This window comes from Lichenostomus cassidix, chromosome 5 (assembly GCF_008360975.1).
Source record: "Lichenostomus cassidix isolate B80296 chromosome 5, HeHo_3.0, whole genome shotgun sequence".
Classification (NCBI taxonomy): Eukaryota; Metazoa; Chordata; class Aves; order Passeriformes; family Meliphagidae; genus Lichenostomus; species Lichenostomus cassidix.
Window position 1 is genome coordinate 43,526,324 of NC_139486.1, and position 19,950 is coordinate 43,546,273.

The 19,950-nt window shown below is 39.2% G+C and overlaps 1 protein-coding gene across 12 annotated transcripts in view; it reads right to left on the reverse strand.

Annotated features, from left to right (window-relative positions):
- The window catches only part of CD44 (CD44 molecule (IN blood group)), a 47,137-nt gene that overhangs the window by 10,782 nt on the left and 16,405 nt on the right, over nt 1-19,950 (reverse strand). For 5 of the 12 annotated variants that reach the window (XM_085062682.1, XM_085062684.1, XM_085062681.1 and 2 more), the window contains exons 3-14: nt 17,401-17,537; nt 15,944-16,015; nt 15,065-15,307; nt 14,064-14,156; nt 10,659-10,784; nt 9,844-9,966; nt 8,585-8,710; nt 7,792-7,914; nt 6,040-6,144; nt 4,262-4,441; nt 2,538-2,699; nt 1,232-1,390 (exon numbers count right to left, since the gene is read on the reverse strand). In XM_085062682.1, the coding sequence (XP_084918808.1) occupies nt 1,232-1,390; nt 2,538-2,699; nt 4,262-4,441; nt 6,040-6,144; nt 7,792-7,914; nt 8,585-8,710; nt 9,844-9,966; nt 10,659-10,784; nt 14,064-14,156; nt 15,065-15,307; nt 15,944-16,015; nt 17,401-17,537 (1,649 nt within the window). The remainder of the gene's footprint in view (nt 1-1,231; nt 1,391-2,537; nt 2,700-4,261; nt 4,442-6,039; nt 6,145-7,791; nt 7,915-8,584; nt 8,711-9,843; nt 9,967-10,658; nt 10,785-14,063; nt 14,157-15,064; nt 15,308-15,943; nt 16,016-17,400; nt 17,538-19,950) is intronic. The other 7 variants (XM_085062678.1, XM_085062676.1, XM_085062674.1 and 4 more) reach the window with 7 other exon arrangements.

A 19,950-nucleotide genomic window follows, 5' to 3' on the forward strand; every position in this document is an offset into this window, starting at 1 on the left:
TACCTTACGTATTATTCCTTCCTTATTTAATTCAGTAATCTCTAGCTTTTTATTTATTAGCCTATGTAGAATATGAAGTGAGAAGAAGAAAAACCCAAACCCAGAAGAAAGGGTATGTTCGTATATGACACACTCCTTTAGGGTTCTTTTCCTTCAATAATACTCACAATGCAGCCTAAAAGATTAGTTTTGAAACTACCTAGTAAACATTGTTTAGAAGGGAGAAAATAGCAATATTATTTTCAGAATGAGTATAAAAATTCCTGTTGTTACATAGGAATTAGATTAGAATTACTTAATTTAAAACATTTGAGCAAATTGCTAAATTATACTTGGGCTTTTATAATTGCAACTCACCTGTCAAACCTCAAAGCTTAAAAACAGTGAACTGTGAAACTTAACAGAATCTCATTCATATTTATAACACATGAGTAGACGGCAGAGAACACAACTATATTTTAATCCATGAACTGTACTTATTATCCACTCATCTATTGTTTTCATAGCTCTCTGGCAAATCCTAAATGTTGTGGATTAAATAATCCAGAAAAAAATGGATTTTGAGGAAGAAAAGTAAAAGGACAACTGCTAATTTTTCCTCAGAATTTCTTTTTCAGAAAATGCAGTAAGGAGAGATGCAAGAAGTTCCAAACAACTAAAGTGTCATTAAAATACATCTTACTGTATTAAATAACAAAGCGGTATTTTGAATGAGGATAATTTTAAAATGATAATGCAGAGTTTAAGAATTTAAGTTAGAACCTTGCAGAACTACATGAACAAACTCCACTAAATTATTTCAAATTTTACAGAATTAAGAGAATATGCTGAAATATCAAGACCAGGAATGAACAGACATGAAAACCAAATTTTACATTTATAATTTATTTACACTATGAGCTGCCTCCAAAAAGCAATTGCTTTCTCAGTTAAAAATAAACCTGAGAAAAGTCAGGGGATATAAGGAACAGGGCACCCAGGAAAAAGGAAATGCTTAAATAGACAGGAATTCTTGTTGGGATATTGTCATGCACCAAAATCATAAAAATATTTGCATTGCAAGCTCCCAACAAGAACGCAGACTTTCAAGAATACACACTTTCTCATCCAAGATGAGAAAGACAAGGGAAGGAGTCAATGTCAGAAGAAATAATGTCTCATTTCACACCAGACATGAGAAATGAGTGCAATCCATTATTCTTACTGCTACCCATCAGAGGAGAGTCATTACCAGTTTTGGTCACAGTGGCTGTGGTCCTGTGGAGAACTTCACCCCAGGGGGCATCCGTGGGATTTAGGATGCCTTCAGTGCTCTTTTCTGATTCATCATCTGAAGGCAGAGTTAGCTGAGTTGGGTCTTTGTGGTGAGCACCACCAGGAGAGGCAACAGCTGTTACGATGGTTTAATAACAGATTATTTAAACACAGATTATTTAATAGCTGTGAATTCCATGTGTGTGTTGCTGTGGCCTTCCCATTTCCATCCCACCCAAGCCTCCTATTCCCCTTACAGCACTATTACCCTTTTCTCTCCACAAAAAGGGCAGAGAAGTGAGACCTTTTGTCCTCTACATCATCACTGCTCTCTCACAGTTTTGGTAAGGCAAATCCATTTGGTACTCTCATCTGCTTTTTCTACTTAATTAAAAAGATTCCAAATGACATTGGACACAGGGAAAGACATGGAGGCAGCAGTCAGAAGAATTCCGTGACCTACATCCCAGGCTAACTAGGAAGTCTCAGCTTCCTGTACACTGTCACGTCCTGTTACAGTGAGTTTTACATTAGAGGTATCAATTCTAACAGTAAAGAAGACATGAATGCTTTTGCTTTTTCCTCCACACTGTCACTGGCTTCTGAGAGACCCTTCAGCTCCACAGCTATGCTCAGCATGCTGGAGAGAGATGTTGGTGACATATACAGATCCCAGCGACAGATGGAGAGGGGAGACCTCCAGAAGAAGAGATCATATTAGGTGTTTAGAACATTATTTTGATGTTATGAATACTATGTGTTCTATGAGACTGCATCATGATGTGTGATGCCAGTTCTATAGATTCCTATCTCTCATCATTCTCTGAATGAGCCAGAGGGTTAAATATTTCAACAAAGTCTATGAAAAGAACACTTTTTTCACCAGGTGAATATTCACAAATTAAATGGATTGACCTGTTGATGTACAAATATGCATAAGTATGAATTCAACTTTATGAAAAAGACAGACTGGCAGCACCAAAAAATATAATTTATGTAATGAGCTGGATGCAATTTCCCAGCCATGCTTCACAAAGGAATGAAAAGCCCTAGAACTGCTGTTGGCAAGTAAGAAACAAATGTTTTATACAGAGCTTATACTGCAATCTTCTGTCTCACCATCCCACAGTGGACAGAGAAAATTAATCACTCTACAGTTTATGCCACTGTTTTAAGAGATCAGTAATTCCTCCTCTCTACAAGCTCATGCAATGTCTTTCCAGGAGGGGCCATCTGAGAGACAGAAGTGACACAACATACACAGCTGGCATTATTGCTAGTACCTGTAGTGGAAGACTGTCCTTCATGGTAGGTCTCTCTGGAAGGAATAACTCTCTCCGTTACAGTAGGCTGTGTGGCATCATCTTCTCTCTTGTCCCAGCCTGGATACACCAAAGGGTCTAGCGCTGAGTCGTTCTGTCTGGCCCCATGGCTGGGGACCACAGCTGTTATGATGATGGTGAAGCAATTATGAACTCAGTATATAAAGATCCATTTCTCATATTATTCTCCTCTTCGGTTCTTGTCTCTAGGAAAGGCCTTGCTCACATGTCTACTACATTTAATGGCAAAGAGAAGTAAAGTAGATTTGCTTCTCATCCTGGTTTATATTTAGAAAAGCTGCCTACTGCCATCAGTAGGACCAACTTCCTCCTCAAACTGAGCATTTGCTTTTCAGAATCAAGGTGTCTTATTGTTTTTCAAATGCATTTCTCTGAATCTTGCCGTTGCCTTTGTATTGGTTGAATATCAAACCAATATTCACTGATGCAGAATTGAAAACCTCAAAGGCATAAATAACTGCAAGGATATGACCCATCAGTAAGATTTTAATCACGAAATTTGAGTGTGTTGACTATATACCATTATTTCCCCTCATAATTTCACTGTTTCATTAGTTGCAGCATCTCCAGGAAAATAGACAATGAAATATGACAAAAGGGAATGCTAGCTCATGCTACAGGTTTGTGAATGGTTCACACAATGAATAAGACAGCATTCAACTGGAGAATATTTGATACTGCAGTTATTTAGAAAAACACTCTCCATACCAACCAACTTGTAGTTTTTATTAGACAGTCACAGCAAAAGAGTACCCAAATCTTGTAAGAAGCATAACCCTTCTCAACCCCTTCAACCCAGCAGAGGAAAAAAAAAAAAATAAATAAAAAGGAAAAAAATTTGCCACAGTGTATTACATTTTTAAATTGCAATTAGGCTATCATCTATTGCGATTTTAGTGTAGTATAACAGATTATCTGAGACCTGTATTTGATAATCCACAAGAGCAGATGATGACTGCGATGCATTCACTGCTGGCACTGCTTGATACAGCACATCTGTCATTAACTCATAAGTTTGGTACACTCCCAGGAACAGAAATTAAAATATGTCAATCTTCAGTTACCAGCTTTAGAGTATAATTTGATCTTTTATGTTTCAATTGAAGCTTCTCTCTTATCCTACATCATGCTTTGTTTTCTTCCCTTCATCACTACTATCATCTTGCCATCATCTTGCCAAAAGTGGCATGAGTAGACATTTTAAATAATTTTTTTAGATATAACTGCCATATTAACAAAAACTGGAAAAAATTGAAAATCCCAGGTCCAATAATGCAACAGGGGAGTGAACATTGTTCCCAAATGAGTGAAAAATGCAACACACATTAATATTTTTCCATTTAAACCTTCTATGTTTCCTACAGACAAAACTCTGGTAGATAGCTTGTTGAAAGCTTGTGACTGCATGACACAAATCACAAAATGTAGGAGACAATTACTGAATTAATCTACTAAAGGCCTTGACAAGCAAGACAAATAGAAGAGAAACATCCAGGAATAGGTCTGAAGAACAGACTAATTAAAAAAAAATACATCAGAATTGCTCAGGTTTATTTGCAGGAGCTGTGTTATGGCCTGAGAATGCAGAAATGCTAGTAAAAAATCCTGAAACTAAATCTCCAGAAAACCCTGAAAATTTACTAAAACGTGACCTGCAATATTACCTGTAGGAGAAGTTTCCTTTCCAAAATAATTTTCATCTGCAATAGTAAATTCATGGTGTTCATTACTGCCAGTGGTATTCACAGGATTTTGTTCTTGAGTGATCCCTCCAGAATGAGCGCTGTGTATCAATGGATGTTGGGTTGGTCCTTGACGTTTTTCATTTTCACTTGTAACTAGTACTGATAAGATGATGACTGAATCAATAATTATCAAAATACCCAGCAATAGTCATATTATCCTTATCATCATGGTCTCCATAACAAGGGTTTTTGCTTTTTGGCTCTTTTTCTTGTTGCAGTTGCATTTCATGTGAAATGAAAGATGAAAGAAAATGAAAGTCCTCTGGAAACCTTTTCCCACAAAAGCATCACCAGGAGCAGCAGAAGATTTAAGTGTGCTAGAAAGGATCCCAATGACGAGTGGAAGATAAAAGATATCTGAGAAGCAGAAGAACTCACAGAAACAACAGCTTGCATCTCTTTTTCATATTTATTAACACTAAGTTAAGTGTTGAGTTTGTGTATTCTGGGTTTTTTAAGTGAAAAAGTTGACGAACTTTCTCTTTGGAGTTAGTATCTCAATTACAGGGAAATTTCTTCTAAGATTGGATGAATTAAACAAGTAGGTTTATATAAGTAGATAAGCATACTTATTTTGAACTCAATAATAATTAAAGCTCTTACCGACAAAATTAATTCATTGCTCACTCTTTTACTTGCTGTTGTTGACACAGCAGAGGATGCAGCCAGAAATCACCAGAAGTACCACCACCATAAGAGATGTTCTAACAAACATTAAGAGGTTTGAAAAAGGTTCATCAGTATGTATCTAAGATGCTAAGATGAGAATCAGAACTCAGCTGGAAATATATTTGCCTTAGGTTTCAAACATTTCCATGAGTGGTATATTCAAAGAAAAGCAAAGGCTTAATCAGAACATGCAAAGAATGAGCTGGACCTGTTGTGTATGTTGCAAGTCACCAGATAGAAAACCTATGCTGTTTCCCAAGAAGAGCAAAACCAAAGGAATATTTATCTTCACATTCAGGCAATGAAATATTCATAAAGAAAGTACTCATGCAAATGTAATTCATTATTTTTAAAACAAAGCTAATGCATATATATTGTCTGATAAAAAAGAACTAATATTAAGTGATGTAGGAATACAAGAGATCTAACAATACTTCAACAGTAAAAGAAAGTTATCACAAAAACTATTTCTGTGTGATTACAGAACCTGTTCTAATGCCAATTGTATAAACTTCTGCTGTTCAAAACAATCTCAGAATCAGAAAGACAGCAAAAATAGCTTGAAAATGCACTCTGTAAGCCTTTGCCTATGTAAGGTTTTAGGCTTGGTTTTGGTATCTCAGTTGGCTACTGGCACTAACATTGCTAGCAAAATGCTCACATTCATTTTAAGGTAGTATATTATCCTTTGTAGGAAAATTTTATGTATTTGAAACACGAGCTCCCTTTTTTGTCCTTGTCTTCAGATTTTACACTAGAAATTTTGAAGTGGAAAAAGGAAATTTTTTTTTCTCACTGAGGTGGGTCACCTAAAGTTACAGTCTGCTCAGTTTTCAGATGCAAAAGATAAAATGATAGATGAATGTTACAGATGGCACCTCTGAGGGCTCCAGTACAAACAGTGTAAAGGTATTACACTGAACTGAGGGTAACAGTATGGAAATTACCAACAGCTGCACCACAAGTGTTATACATCACTGAATTATATCAAAAATCTGTGTATTATCTGAAATGCTTGATTGCTTTACCCCTGCTAGCAGTGCTAGGATAGTGTTCCTCTTCATCTGTAAAGGCAGGGTTCCAATGATCCTGTGTGGTGATTTCCAGAAGTGTTTCATGTTGCGAGTCCACAGCTGTTGGGACAATGGAGGATTCATGCTGACTATGCCTTAAATCTGCTGTCCATGTTTGCCATAAACGTGATGGAAAATGGAAGTTCATGCACAGCCTAGCTATAGTCTGTCCACTCTTATCAAATCCCATCACATCAAATTGTTGTTCTTTGAACTCAGTAGATGCAAAGCTTCCCAAGAAAAATGGGAAAAACAAGCAGCAGAAGAATAATGTACAGTAGAATACAAAACCATTACCCTAGTTACAGACATTTACACGCAGGTTTTAAGAATAATGCTGGACATAAGGAAGATGGCAGATGTCTCAATACACATAAAACATGCTTGCCAAGAGCTCAAGAAGTACCACGTTAGAATATCCACCACTGAGCAAAAACACGATTGCCAGCAAAAACTGAGAGCACCTTGACAGCCACCAGCTAGCCAATACTAGTGAAGAAAGTTATAATAGGATTAAAAAGATAAACCAGAACTTCCACAAGAGTCTATGACCAGAGTCATGACTGAACAACTTTCACCCATAGAACATGCAGACACCACTAGGCCTTCAGAGGTATGGGATGCAATACACCTGTGGAACAAGTTACCAATGCAGAGCCTCAAAGGTAAATAAACACCAGAAATGTCTAAAGCATAGGAAGAAGAATAAAAAGTCCCAAAGCAAGATGATTTGCTGATTTTGCATTTTCTACTAAAAACAGAAACCACTGCTGAAAAAACACAAATACTGCACTGTTGTCAGAAAGATAAAATGCTTATGGAACAGTGACTGCTGCACAAATAAGAGCACAGACAACAAACACATTAAGATGTACTTAAATAAAATTACAGAAATATAACAGATCTTTGTACAAATAAGAGCATTAGAGTATAGTCATCAATGTCAATTCTATGCTAAAAGAATCCCAGGGCTTGGGCCATTCCCTGTTCATAAAGTCAAGTAGCAGACTATGTACTTCAGTGACACACAGCACTTAGCTCTGACCTTCATATCTGGCATTTTTCTGGTTTTTAGACAAAATTATTTCAGGTATGGATGGCTTCTGAATTAAAAAAAAGTTATCAGATGATCACTGTGGGATTGTTCGTATCAGGAAAACAAGAGCATGTAATAACTGGATCATGCCTAGACATATGAGGTCACAAATGAGATGATGTTAGAAGACTGCATGGGAAGTGTGCAGAAGGTAGCAAATATGAGACTATTTTGTTGACACTTCCCAATGACAAAGAGACTTGGGGTTTGGCCGTCCCAAATTGTGCTGAAACATCTTTTTCCACAGACAAGAAGTCTGCTATTGCATAGCTTCAGGTTATACATAACACGAACTAGAATTATTTTAACACTTCAGGAAGGTTCATAGAATTACAGATAAAATTTTCTTCTTGGAAAATCACGAGTAAATGCAAATAATTGAATAAGCATGAAACTGCAATGCTAATTTTAAGCAGTGAAAGAAGAGATATTATTTTAATCATATGGACCTCAGATAATTTTCCAATTATGAAGGAGATATTTTTGAAGCAGCAGCTAATGTAAGGATCACCCAACTTTCAAACAATACATGTGCAGCAAAGGAGGAGGAACATCGGGTAGGACAGGAAAAAAAAGAAAGAAATCATCCAAAGAGAATGGAAGTTCCTTACTCGTACTTGGAGCACTCTCATCCTTGGCCACACTCCTGCCCCAGCCTGGAAACATTGTGGGGTACATCATCTCCTCAGAAGAGTCTTCATCATCTGAATCACTGCCACTGGAGGTCATATCTGCTGTGATGATGTTAAATCTGCCATGAAGCCCTCATCCATGAGGCCTTCTGCTGGCAGAAGTTCAGCTCTCCTGTCTCCCTTGCTCACAGCCTTACAACCACAGAGAATTTACAGCCCTGTGCTTCCCAGGGCTGTAACTCCCCCTGGCCTTTTCACTCACTAGGGGCTCACCACTCTGCCATGACCCTGCTGAAGCTGCCCCAGTGCAGCTCTTAGCTACATTTTGGGACCCTTTGCATGCTCACAGCACTAACCATGCCCTGTCCTCTTCTAGCAGGGAGAGCAGAGAGTACTGGCTTGAAAATGTTTCCTTTCTTTCTCCTACAAGTTCTTCCCATTGAACAGTCTGCTCCTAAACTGCTTCCAAATGGAAAAAAAGAAAAACCCAAGTGCACCCTTTCCATGACACTCCCATACTCATCCCTTTCAGGCAGGCAGAATGCCTCCATGAACATGGACAATAGGGACAACTGCTCTACTGCTGCCACATGTACAGTCCATGAGAGAGCCCAGGACTTTGTTTTTCCCACTTCAAGCCTGTGGCAATCAGCAGCAGTGATAAATGCCACACATTCAACCCCCTTGCACTGAGGGTTTGTGAACCTTGCTGCCCTGGCCTCTGGCAATTCAGCCCCTCATCAGAGCACCCTCTCAGCATGACATTCTTTACCCTTGGTGGCCTGCGTGGGTTCTGGTGTCTTCTCTCCAGGATTCGACAACCACCAGTGGTGTGGGAATGACGTCCACCAAGCTTGGGTGGTGGTTTTTTCAAGGTTGTCATGATGAGGCCCTGGAGCTGATAGGACATGGCTCATTTAACCAAAATCTTGTCAGTATTTCCTGAGAAGCAGCTTTTCCTCCAGCAAAGTCAAGTGCACCAGCAGCAGCACCCTGAGCACGCTCATGCCCCTGAGATGACATGGGAGTAGGGTGAATGTATGAACCCATGGTGTCATGACATTCCTCCAGCACGGAGCCAGATGCAAGCACTGTTGGCAGACCCAGGAAAAGAACACTGTCCCTTGAGAGGAGACATCAAAAAGCCCTGTGGGACTTTTCAACCCTTCGCATCGCATAAAGTTAATGAGTTCCTCACAGACTCTGATGGCAGGAGAGAGTAGATAGTCTCAGAAATAAACTCCAGAATGAGGAACATCCACCAAGATGACATACAATCACATACAGAAGATGTAAGAAGTATCCATGATAGGCATAAAGGACACCCAGAAATAAGCACACCCAGAGAAGCACACTTCTCTTCTACTGACAACCCCACAAAGCCAGTGTGGCCAAGAAGCTGAGCTCAGAACTGCAGCCATTCCACTCAAAAGGCACATGCACTACCCTTGACCTGATGCTGTCAGCTAAATACACACCAGAAACACCTTACACAGTACAGCACGGGAAGAGAAGCACAGATTTACTGTATCAGGTTACCAATGCACACTATTTTCCCAGAACACAGCATATCCAATAGCAGGATCCATAGGTTTATGCCAGGCATTTATAGATGGAAGGAGATTTCTGCTTAGAACAATTACAGGAATCTACAGCCTTTTCATCCACTGGGCTAGGCAAGCCAACTATGTATTGGCAGGCAAAGAGAAAAAATCGTGCCACTTGCAAGATGTTGGAAATTCCCTCCAAAGAGGAATCAGTCCTTGAGACCAAACAAGTCACAAGGAAAGTCAACAAATAATATGAGAATGAAGACAGCAACTCAAGAAGCAATAGAAGGTGGTACTTTTAGCTATATGGAGCCCACATGATATGAATGGAGATTTTTTGTGGCATGGGAGATGTGTTTGAAAAAGAGCTGATGAGATCATCCAACTTTCAAACAATATGTGTGCAGCAAAGGAGGAGGAACATCGGGTAGGACAGGAAAAAGAAGAAAGAAATCATCCAAAGAGAATGGAAGTTCCTTACTCGTACTTGGAGCACTCTCATCCTTGGCCACACTCCTGCCCCAGACTGGAAACACTGTAGGGTACATCATCTCCTCAGAAGAGTCTTCATCATCTGAATCACTGCCACTGGAGGTCATATCTGCTGTGATGATGTTAAATCTGCCATGAAGCCCTCATCCATGAGGCCTTCTGCTGGCAGAAGTTCAGCTCTCCTGTCTTCCTTGCTCACTGCCTTACAACCACAGAGAATTTACAGCCCTGTGCTTCCCAGGGCTGTAACTCCCCCTGGCCTTTTCACTCACTAGGGGTTCACCACTCTGCCATGACCCTGCTGAAGCTGCCCCAGTGCAGCTCTTAGCTACATTTTGGGACCCTTTGCATGCTCACAGCACTAACCATGCCCTGTCCTCTTCTAGCAGGGAGAGCAGAGAGTACTGGCTTGAAAATGTTTCCTTTCTTTCTCCTACAAGTTTCCTTTCTTTCTCCTACAAGTTCTTCCCATTGAACAGTCTGCTCCTAAACTGCTTCCAAATAGTCAAAAAGAAAAACCCAAGTGCATCCTTTCCATGACACTCCCATACTCATCCCTTTCAGGCAGGCAGAATGCCTCCATGAACATGGACAATGGGGACAACTGCTCTACTGCTGCCACATGTACAGTCCATGAGAGAGCCCAGGACTTTGCTTTTCCCACTTCAAGCCTGTGGCAATCAGCAGCAGTGATAAATGCCACACATTCAACCCCCTTGCACTGAGAGTTTGTGAACCTTGCTGCCCTGGCCTCTGGCAATTCAGCCCCTCATCAAAGCACCCTCTCAGCATGACATTCTTTACCCTTGGTGGCCTGCGTGGGTTCTGGTGTCTTCTCTCCAGGATTTGCCCACCACCAGATGTCTGGGAATGGATTCCACCAAGCTTGGGTGGTGGTTTTTTCAAGGTTGTCATGATGAGGCCCTGGAGCTGATAGGACATGGCTCATTTAACCAAAATCTTGTCAGTATTTCCTGAGAAGCAGCTTTTCCTCCAGCAAAGTCAAGTGCACCAGCAGCAGCACCCTGAGCACGCTCATGCCCCTGAGATGACATGGGAGTAGGGTGAATGTATGAACCCATGGTGTCATGACATTCCTCCAGCACGGAGCCAGATGCAAGCACTGTTGGCAGACCCAGGAAAGAACACTCTCGCTTGAGAGGAGACATCAAAAAGCCCTGTGGCTCTTCGCATTGCATAAGGTTAATGAGTTCCTCACAGACTTTGACAGCAGAAGAGAGTAGTCTCAGAAATAGACTCCAGAATGAGGAACATCCACCAAGATGACATAAAATCGAAAGGTGAAAGAATTTCCCACAAAGCCAGTGCTGCCAAGAACCTCAGCTCAGAACTGAGACCATTCCAATCAAGAGGCACATGCACTACCCTAGACCTGAAGCTGTCAGCTAAATCCACACCAGAACCACTTTCCAGGTAAGCATTAGTATAGCATGGAGAGGTGCAGCTTTACTCCTATCCCATTACCAAACCACTACATTTTCTCATAACACAGCATATCAAACAGTAAATTCTACAGGTTTGTGACAGACATCCATGAATTAAAAGAAGTTTCTGGATAGAAAAATTACAGGAACCTACAGCCTTTTTATCCACTGTGCATCCAAATATGTATTGGCATGCAAATAGAAATAAATGTGTCAATTACATATGAATGACAAAAATCAGTCAAAGTTACTGTTCAAGTAGACAGCTCATTGATCAAAAAGGGTCCTAAATCTCTCTGATTCATGGCACACCTAGAGATCAATCATATTTGGCTAATAACAAAGAAGAAAACTTGTTTTGTCAATGAGAAAAGTCAATGGCAAAGTGCTGACAGTGTATTAATCTTTTAACCATTAACTTGATGGAGAACACCACCAATAACTTCCAAATCCAGAGAAACAATTAATGGGTATCATCTGAAGAACAAGGAGCTGTGCCAATTGCTCATTTCAAACCCACAGCAAAGAAGTCTTTAGATGAAGCTAGATATCTTTTCAAAAAAGTTTAACATTACAAAGTAATTGTAGTAAAGATGGAAAGCCACCAATTTTGTTTCTCACATTAACACACTATGGAATTAGATAGAAAGATTTTCAGCCATCTATCTGAAGATATATGACAAATAGTTTTCTCTACTTATTTTTTAATTTTCTGCTTTCCTGTCTGTGGGATTTTTCTCTGGGAAATTAAATTGTGGCCAGAATATTCCAAAGAGCCTTCACTGCTGTGCAAGCTAAATAACAGATATTGGGGCATGGCTTTATCTTCTTTTTTTGACTCTTCTCCATGTCACTTTCTCCTGTGCTACTGAATATTTGATGACTTCTCAAAGAGATGCATAGGTTATACTCCACTTCTTTCTGAAAGGAGTTCTAGGTTACTGATTCATTTATAATGCAGTAAAATTAAATGAAATTAGTTAAACACTTCAGCATCAAAGTGATGGTACTGGGTAATAGTTAAAGCTATTAGAAAAGCCTGGGTGCGTTACTTTCTTAATCTTATTTTTTTCCAGAGAACCCCTTTATCAATCCTAACCCCATAAACAAACATGCCAATGATATCACTTCTCTGATACACCTTTATCAGTATTGACACATTTTATCACATCACTCTACATTTTTTTTTGTCTTTTAAAATCTTAAATACCTCTAGTTTTCCCTCTGTAAAACAGTTATGCCCATGAGAGAGTACTGCTAGCAACAGGAAGGGACATGCATTTAGGATCAATACATTTGATAATCAAGTATTAAAATGAAAACAGAAAGGTTTCCTTTACAGAAACAATGCACAGGTTTTTGCAGTGAGTACAGAAACACCTGTACAAGGAAACATTAAGTCACATGTGCACACAAAAGCAAATATATACAGAGGAAAAATCACTATCAGAGCCAACCAAGGTCCCCACTGTTACCAGGTGGGATTTCCTCCATCCCTCACCCCCTTACAGGCAGTATTTTGTAACAAAAGTTTTCACTAGAAACAAGCACCAGAAAATTCTCTTTCTTTCAAGGTTTTGGGTAAAATCAACCTAATATTTCTTTTTCCATCTACATACTTATAAGGTTGTTACTTACATTCACATCCTCTGAGAAAAGATGCTTGGGTTTAATAATTTATGTCTTTTAGCAAAGCTTTTGCTAACTGTGTAATGCACACATTCTTCCTCCACCCTGTGATTTCTAAATACATCTCTCCAAGTCACACAGACCATCTGACCAACTACCAGCAACCAAAAGACAATCATGTACATTCCACACTATCATGGATTCCCCTGGCAGGGGGGAAAAAAAAAAGCCAGTGGGAAGAAACTTTTATTTCTATCAGTTCAATCTTTACTACAGTATGCCCCTGTAGATTTCCTCTGTATAATTAAAATGTTCTCCCTTTAGGTGCACTTTATTTTCTGAGGCAAAGATCTTTATCACTCTAACCATAAGAACTCGTGTGAACATTTGTACATTATTTCCACTTCAAAATGTGGAAGAGGACTTCAAAAGCTTTTTATTTGTTGTAGTTGCCGTGCACTACATATTTGATAAAAACATCACAAGCAGCTTTTCCAACTCAGTAAAGCCATTTAAGGACAAAGAAAAGAAAATGGCTACTGTTCTTTTGGGTCCTCAAATACTGTGGAGCCACTGCATTCACCAATTTTTTCTCATGCACATTGCCAACAGCAAGGATGAAGTTAGTTTTCTCAGCACACAAATGGCTTGGCAGTTGGAACTGCCACATAAAGCACTCCCTTGGTTAGCAAGGCCACGGTTTTGACATGGATTACCAACATTCACAACCATAAATATATTAGAATAACAGACACTTTCATCATGAATTTACAAAAATACCTCTTTCCATCTCGGAAAAAAATTGACTTCAAGTGATAATTGGTTGTACTAATTTGTGGTGCCTCATAGAGTAAATAAGTCTGATAGAAAAGCCGTGGGAAACACAAAACAACAATCTTTCTGAGTTTAGGTACAAGCATTGAGGCAAACATTCTGCAAATTATTTTGTTACCCTTGTCTCAGAGAGTGAAGTTCATTTCTGACTTAACCAGTCTGGAAAGTAGTGTCTTTCAACAGCTTTCCAATTTTGGAGGTGTTGTGTATTTCACAACTTACCAGAATGCCTTTCTGGAAGAAGAAAGCAGTTTTAATGTGATCTATTTGTAATGTAGTTATTATGAAACATATCTCTTACTAGTACTCGCAGGGTACTGTCCATCGTGTTCTTCATGGAAATATGCCTCTGTCCCCAAGGGCACATCAGGTGATACAGGTGCAAATTCATAATCTGTATGGTGATGGATAAATCATTACTATTACATCAGCTGAGCTGCAATACAGCACTCACAAGTACTTCAACTATGCTACACTGCAAGCTTCATTCCTTCATTTATTGGTCCAAGAACGAGGAAAGATGGAGATCCCACACAAGCTTACCTTACTGACATAGTCAGGACATCATCAAAAGAGATTATTTGAAGAGGAGAATATATTACAGTGATAACGAACATTCTGGCAATGATCTGTTCAAGTGATACAAGATCTCATTGTACCTACATACCACAGGGATTCTAGAGCAATGAGTGAGGTTATTCACATTTCCCTCCACTGAGATATATTCTGAGATTTAGAGATTTATTCTGAGATATATTCTGAGATATATTCTGAGATTTAGTCCCAAAATCTAGACTGTGTGTGCAAGCAGAGCTGGTAACAGTTGTAATGGTAATCAACTGAAATACACAGCATGCACCTTGGGGAATGTGGGGAATGTTTCTGATCCTACTTCTTAGCAAGAGAATGTTAGGATTTACCTTTCGTTATGCTAGCTACCTGTCAAAACAAGCATATAACATAATGAGTATACCACCAGTGAAAAGTAATTTTATAATCCTAATGCTTTTGCATTTTTTTTTTTTTAATTTCAGTATGTATTGAGGATAGTGATGCAAAATGCTGGTATCTTTCACTGGTAAATTATTTGATAAAAAGTCTGTAGTCACACAGTAAACTTTACTGTACTTAGAAGATGACTTATACTTGTATCTCTTGTGTTCAACGGGAGGTTGTCTTTCAGACCTCTGATAATGGCAGCCACACAAGCAACATAAAAGGTCAAATAAAATACATAGAAAAGAATATGGCATTTGTATTTGGCAGGGCCCCAAGAAATTAGTGACAACCTATTGTCCTTACCATAATCTTTTCTAGGAATGCCTTTTTCACCTCCTCCAGAAGTATGATCTGGCATCTGTGAGACTGGAGTAGGACTTCCATAATATGAAGGGCTGGATCTCCTGATGGAGGTATCCATGGGAGTTGTCTCATGGGTTGATCCACTGCCTGCATTTTCCTCATCCAGCCCTGAAGTTGAGGACTCTCCGCCGGTGTGCCGTGTGCCGTCGGCATTGTAACGGGAGCCGTCGGCGTTGTCAATGACTGTGGAACAGGGAGTTAAACAGCTGAAGCCAAGGAGCTACACAGCTCTAATAAAGAGAAACACTTGTGGATTCATGCCAGTTCATCCATTTCTGCCTTCTTATCTAACCTAGATAATACATCACTAAAATATGTCTAAGTTATATATGCTAATTTATATATTTGTCACATTTCTAGGGCCTACCTTGCATCACTTATTTTTATCAAGCTGTTTGATTTTGACATACAATTTTGGCATTTGTAAAGTCAATCAGAATTTTATAATAGGAAGAAATCATTTATTATGAGCCTTTTTTCCTGCTTCCAGCTGCTTTTCTAACAAACAGCTCAAATCAGATGGAGGAAGGTTGCTGTCTTAAGCACATCCTTCTATACCAAAGAGATATTAGCAGCTCTGAAGTGCCAAAAATGTCAAATACCTATACAAAAATGTTTGGTAACCTCAGACAAACCAAGATCCAGAGGGTTTAGAGGAAGCCAAGTGACTAGTTGCTTTAATTTCTGGTGAACATCTTGTAACCTCTTTTTCTTATGTTTGGCTTGGTTTTTTTTAATACTAGTGATTGTTTACATAAAAGTAAGATAACCAGATACTAAAAATTATGCAAGTGCATGTCTTTGTAATCAGTACAGTACCTGTTTCATCATGATTATTGAGCAAAGAAGTATCTATTTTTTCAACTGGCTTGCATGTTTTTTCCTCTGTTTCTGTGAAAGAAGGAAAATAGAAAGTATTAATTTGAAAAAAAAGATAAAAAAATCCCACATATATCCACATCAATTGTACATAATCACAAAACAGCAGCTTCAGATGAAGACAATTGAAAACAAATTTCCAAACAAATGTTATTCACTGATGTACCACCTTCCCAGGTGGGGCACTTTGAGATTGTTCTGTCAGATAACAATGAGATTCTCCATTTCCATAACCATTCCAGAAAATGGTTGCAACCAATGGCAGTCAAAAAAGCCTTATGACACCATTTCAATGCAGGTAGACTCATGTCATAGTGGCAGTGGCAACCTAATCTTTTTTAGCTGGAGAGACTCTGTCCTCTCCATGGAGAGCTCTCCACAGGCAGCTTTCCCTGCTCTGGTGAGCCCTGCTGGCTCCTGATGGCTGAAGTGTCACACTTGGGGATGGTGGATGAGCTACCTGCTCATACTGCTGGGAGGGAATAATCCTTGGGAGGAGTTATAAAGCTCTGGATGGGATGGACATCATCACAGTAGTCATCTGTGAATAGTCATCTGTGAGTGACAGATGATGGCAACTCATATGATACTATGCCAATGCAAAGATTTTTAATTATATCACCACCAAGAACAAAATTTTTAAAAAAATCACTGCCATTCAAACCATCAATGAACTTTTCCTACAGCTTTCTGTAAGGACTCTCTGTTTCCACTATGAATGTCACGACATACTGAAATTCAATATCCAAACAGTGTGTTCAGCATCTGACACAGACTATATACACTTCCCTACTAATTTACTACAATTTTTCCAACTATTAGAAAGTTCAGAACCTTAGACAACAGTGGTCTGCTTCTGACCCACATTGCTGTCCAGCTGCCTCATGTCTGAATGGGGATTTGCCTGAGCAAATACTGAATGCACCTGCAAACATGAAAGCAGCAGCCATATCCATGGGTCTGGCATGGCCATCACAGGCCTTGGAGCTGCTGCAGGTAGCAGCCACTCCTGGTATTCCTTAAAACACAAAAAACTCCTCTTGGCCATAAAGCTCATGTGTGCATGAAGAGAAGAGCTGAGTGCCATGCCTGACAACAGCTATGCCTTTCAGGTTCACTGCTGCAGTGGTTCACTTCACTAAGCCACTATAATGAACTGTTCTGAAGCTGTCAAGTTTATCCCAAGGCCAGAAAAATTATTTAGTTCAAAACACACCAAAATGGGTTGTTGCTGGCATGACAGATTCACTTCTAGAGGCTGAAAAAATGTACTTTTCAGCTGAAAACCATGTTATGTTTATTTTATAAGCCCTTATTCCAGTACCTTAAATAGGAGAGCGCTTCTGTCATTTTTAGTTAATCTATTTCTAAAATGCATCATAAAATCATCTCCTTACCTGTTGCATTGTAACAGTAAGCATCAAACTGATCTGTTGAGTTTGCCGAAAGCTTGTAAATGCCAGTCTTATTTGCTGCACAAAGATGATGGGGAGTGATCCTTGGGATAACAATATGCCCAACTACAAAACCATACCTGTGAAGAACAGAGGTAAATAAACCATATTGCTGCAGCAGATGTCACCTCAAACATCAAGAAGCTACACAGAAGCCATTATTTTTTGAAAATCCACTCCCATCACTCAACATCATTTTGTGTGTAATTTCTAGAGCTAAACCCATTTTAACTAAATGAGCATCTTATTATTTAGGGTGATCAGTTCCAAGGCAAGGGAGTGAAAGTGAGGGAGGCAAGTGCATGTTTTGTTCAGTGTGAGTTTTTATTACCTGACACTAAATTCACATTCTTTAGGGATTCACATTTTCATTGCTTTGACATAACATACTGCTCAGTGACACTTCACACAGAAGTGCTGGGGGCTCAATTTATGGTACCTGAGCAAGTGTAAAGAATGATTGCAACACACATAATTTTCTGCAAAAACTGACAGCCTAGTAAAATATTCAAATACAAGACTCATTCATCCACAAATTCTTACTGTATCTTTCAGTTGAACAACGTGATTATTGTGCACAGAGCTCACATAATTCAGTGAAGACTGTGGTTACATCATGTACAATACATTATTACTATTTTGTAATCCTGGAACACCTGATTGATTCCAATGTATTTAACTGGGAGATGTGATAGAATGGTAACAAGAACTGGGGTTAGGTTTGGGTTTTGTTTTACTTTTTGAGAGGTATGATATATCAGGGAGGAGTAAATGTCACAGCTTTGCAGTTTTTTATCTACGAGCATCATTGCAGTTTCATGTCTAATGTGCAGGTACTTGCAGTTCTGAAACTCTCTTGTAGGTGGAATTATAAATTACTTTACTCACATTCCCAACTGAGCTTACAAGGCTGACACTTTACAAACCATTATTGACCTACTTGTGTTATGTTCTGTTGATTCATCTTATTCACATGCATTTTGATGATTATATGTAGCATATTTTCCCTCTCCTACTCAAGTTTAATAAGAGCTAAGGCTTTCTGACAAGGACTACTTGTAGCACAGGATCAACAAATGAAAGTAATAGGGTGGGAAGGCTGGCCAGAAGGAATGGAGGAAGAAATCCTATCTACATGGCTTACATGTCCAAATGTGTCCTCTGGTAAATTGTGAATTAGGGAAAATTGTAACATTAATGAAAAATTACAGCTTGCCCCTGAAAAAAAAACTCCTTCTTTATATTTTAACTTTAGACAATACTTTCCATATTTAGAACACTTATAATTGCTAGCATAGAAATCTGTACCCCTAGGCACTATTTAGGATTTGATCTCTAAATTTTGTGTAGGGCTGGGTAATTCAGAATGCTGTGTACATTCGTGTGCTAACATACTGCGCTAATGTACTGTATTATGAAGGACCTTCACCGCAAAGAGCTGTTCCTAGTCTTATGTGGTACAATTTTAAATTACATTCCCACTTCTCACGGAAGAACCCTCTAAGAATTCTCTGTCCACATATTTCTTCACCACCATACTTGTGAAAATGAGCATGCCAGAACAGGAAATAGTTGGAGGCAGTATCGATGTCAGTACTATTTCTCATGGCACCAGAGTGAAAGTCTTAACATTTTGGAGAAATGTCCACTGAATTTTTCTATGCCAGTTAGGAGATAAATTCCATTCCTCCATATTTGCTGTTTAATTTAGATGGCAATAAGGTTGAAAATCTACTGACATTTATTTAAACTCCATAATGGTTTGCCAACATGAATCTCCTGGGCTGCACTGGTGGGGTTTGCAGTCCTGAGGGAAATAGGTGAAGAGAAGAGTAAAGCCAAGACCCTAAATTTTAGGAAAGTAAACTAAAAGCAAACAGTAAACTTCAGGGAGGCAGCCAATAGGCCCTCCTGGGAAATTACCCTCAGGGCCAAGGGTGCAGAACTGAGGTGGCAGGTTTTCAAGGACTCTTTCCACGGAGTGCAAGAGCTCTTGATACCAGTTTAAGAAATCAAGAAACCAAGCCAAGAGACCTGCACAGCTGTGCTGGGACTACAGGACAGGAAGGAAATGCATTGGCAGTGCAAACAGGGTACCCCAATACTAGCTGGGGTATGAACACACCGAGAACAGCCATGCCCAGGACTTGGGGATACTGCTGGATGAGAGGCTGGATATGAGCCAACAGTGCCTGCCTGCAGCCCAGAGAGCCAAATCTACACACTAGGATCTGAACATCTTCCTAATTAGTTTACTATCTTGTCAGTCATTGGTTACCTTTAGGTTTCATCTGTGAGAGGTTAAGATTTTTTTTTAAAGATTAATGGTAAAAACTATATGGATCAAGGACTTACTTATTACTGGACCCAGAACCAACATACAAATGCACAAAGATGTTTTTTCATTACAGAATATAACTTATTTAAGTAATCTTAACAAATGTAACTATTATACTAGTAGTGTCATGATTTACTATATTTTCAAGAATTTCT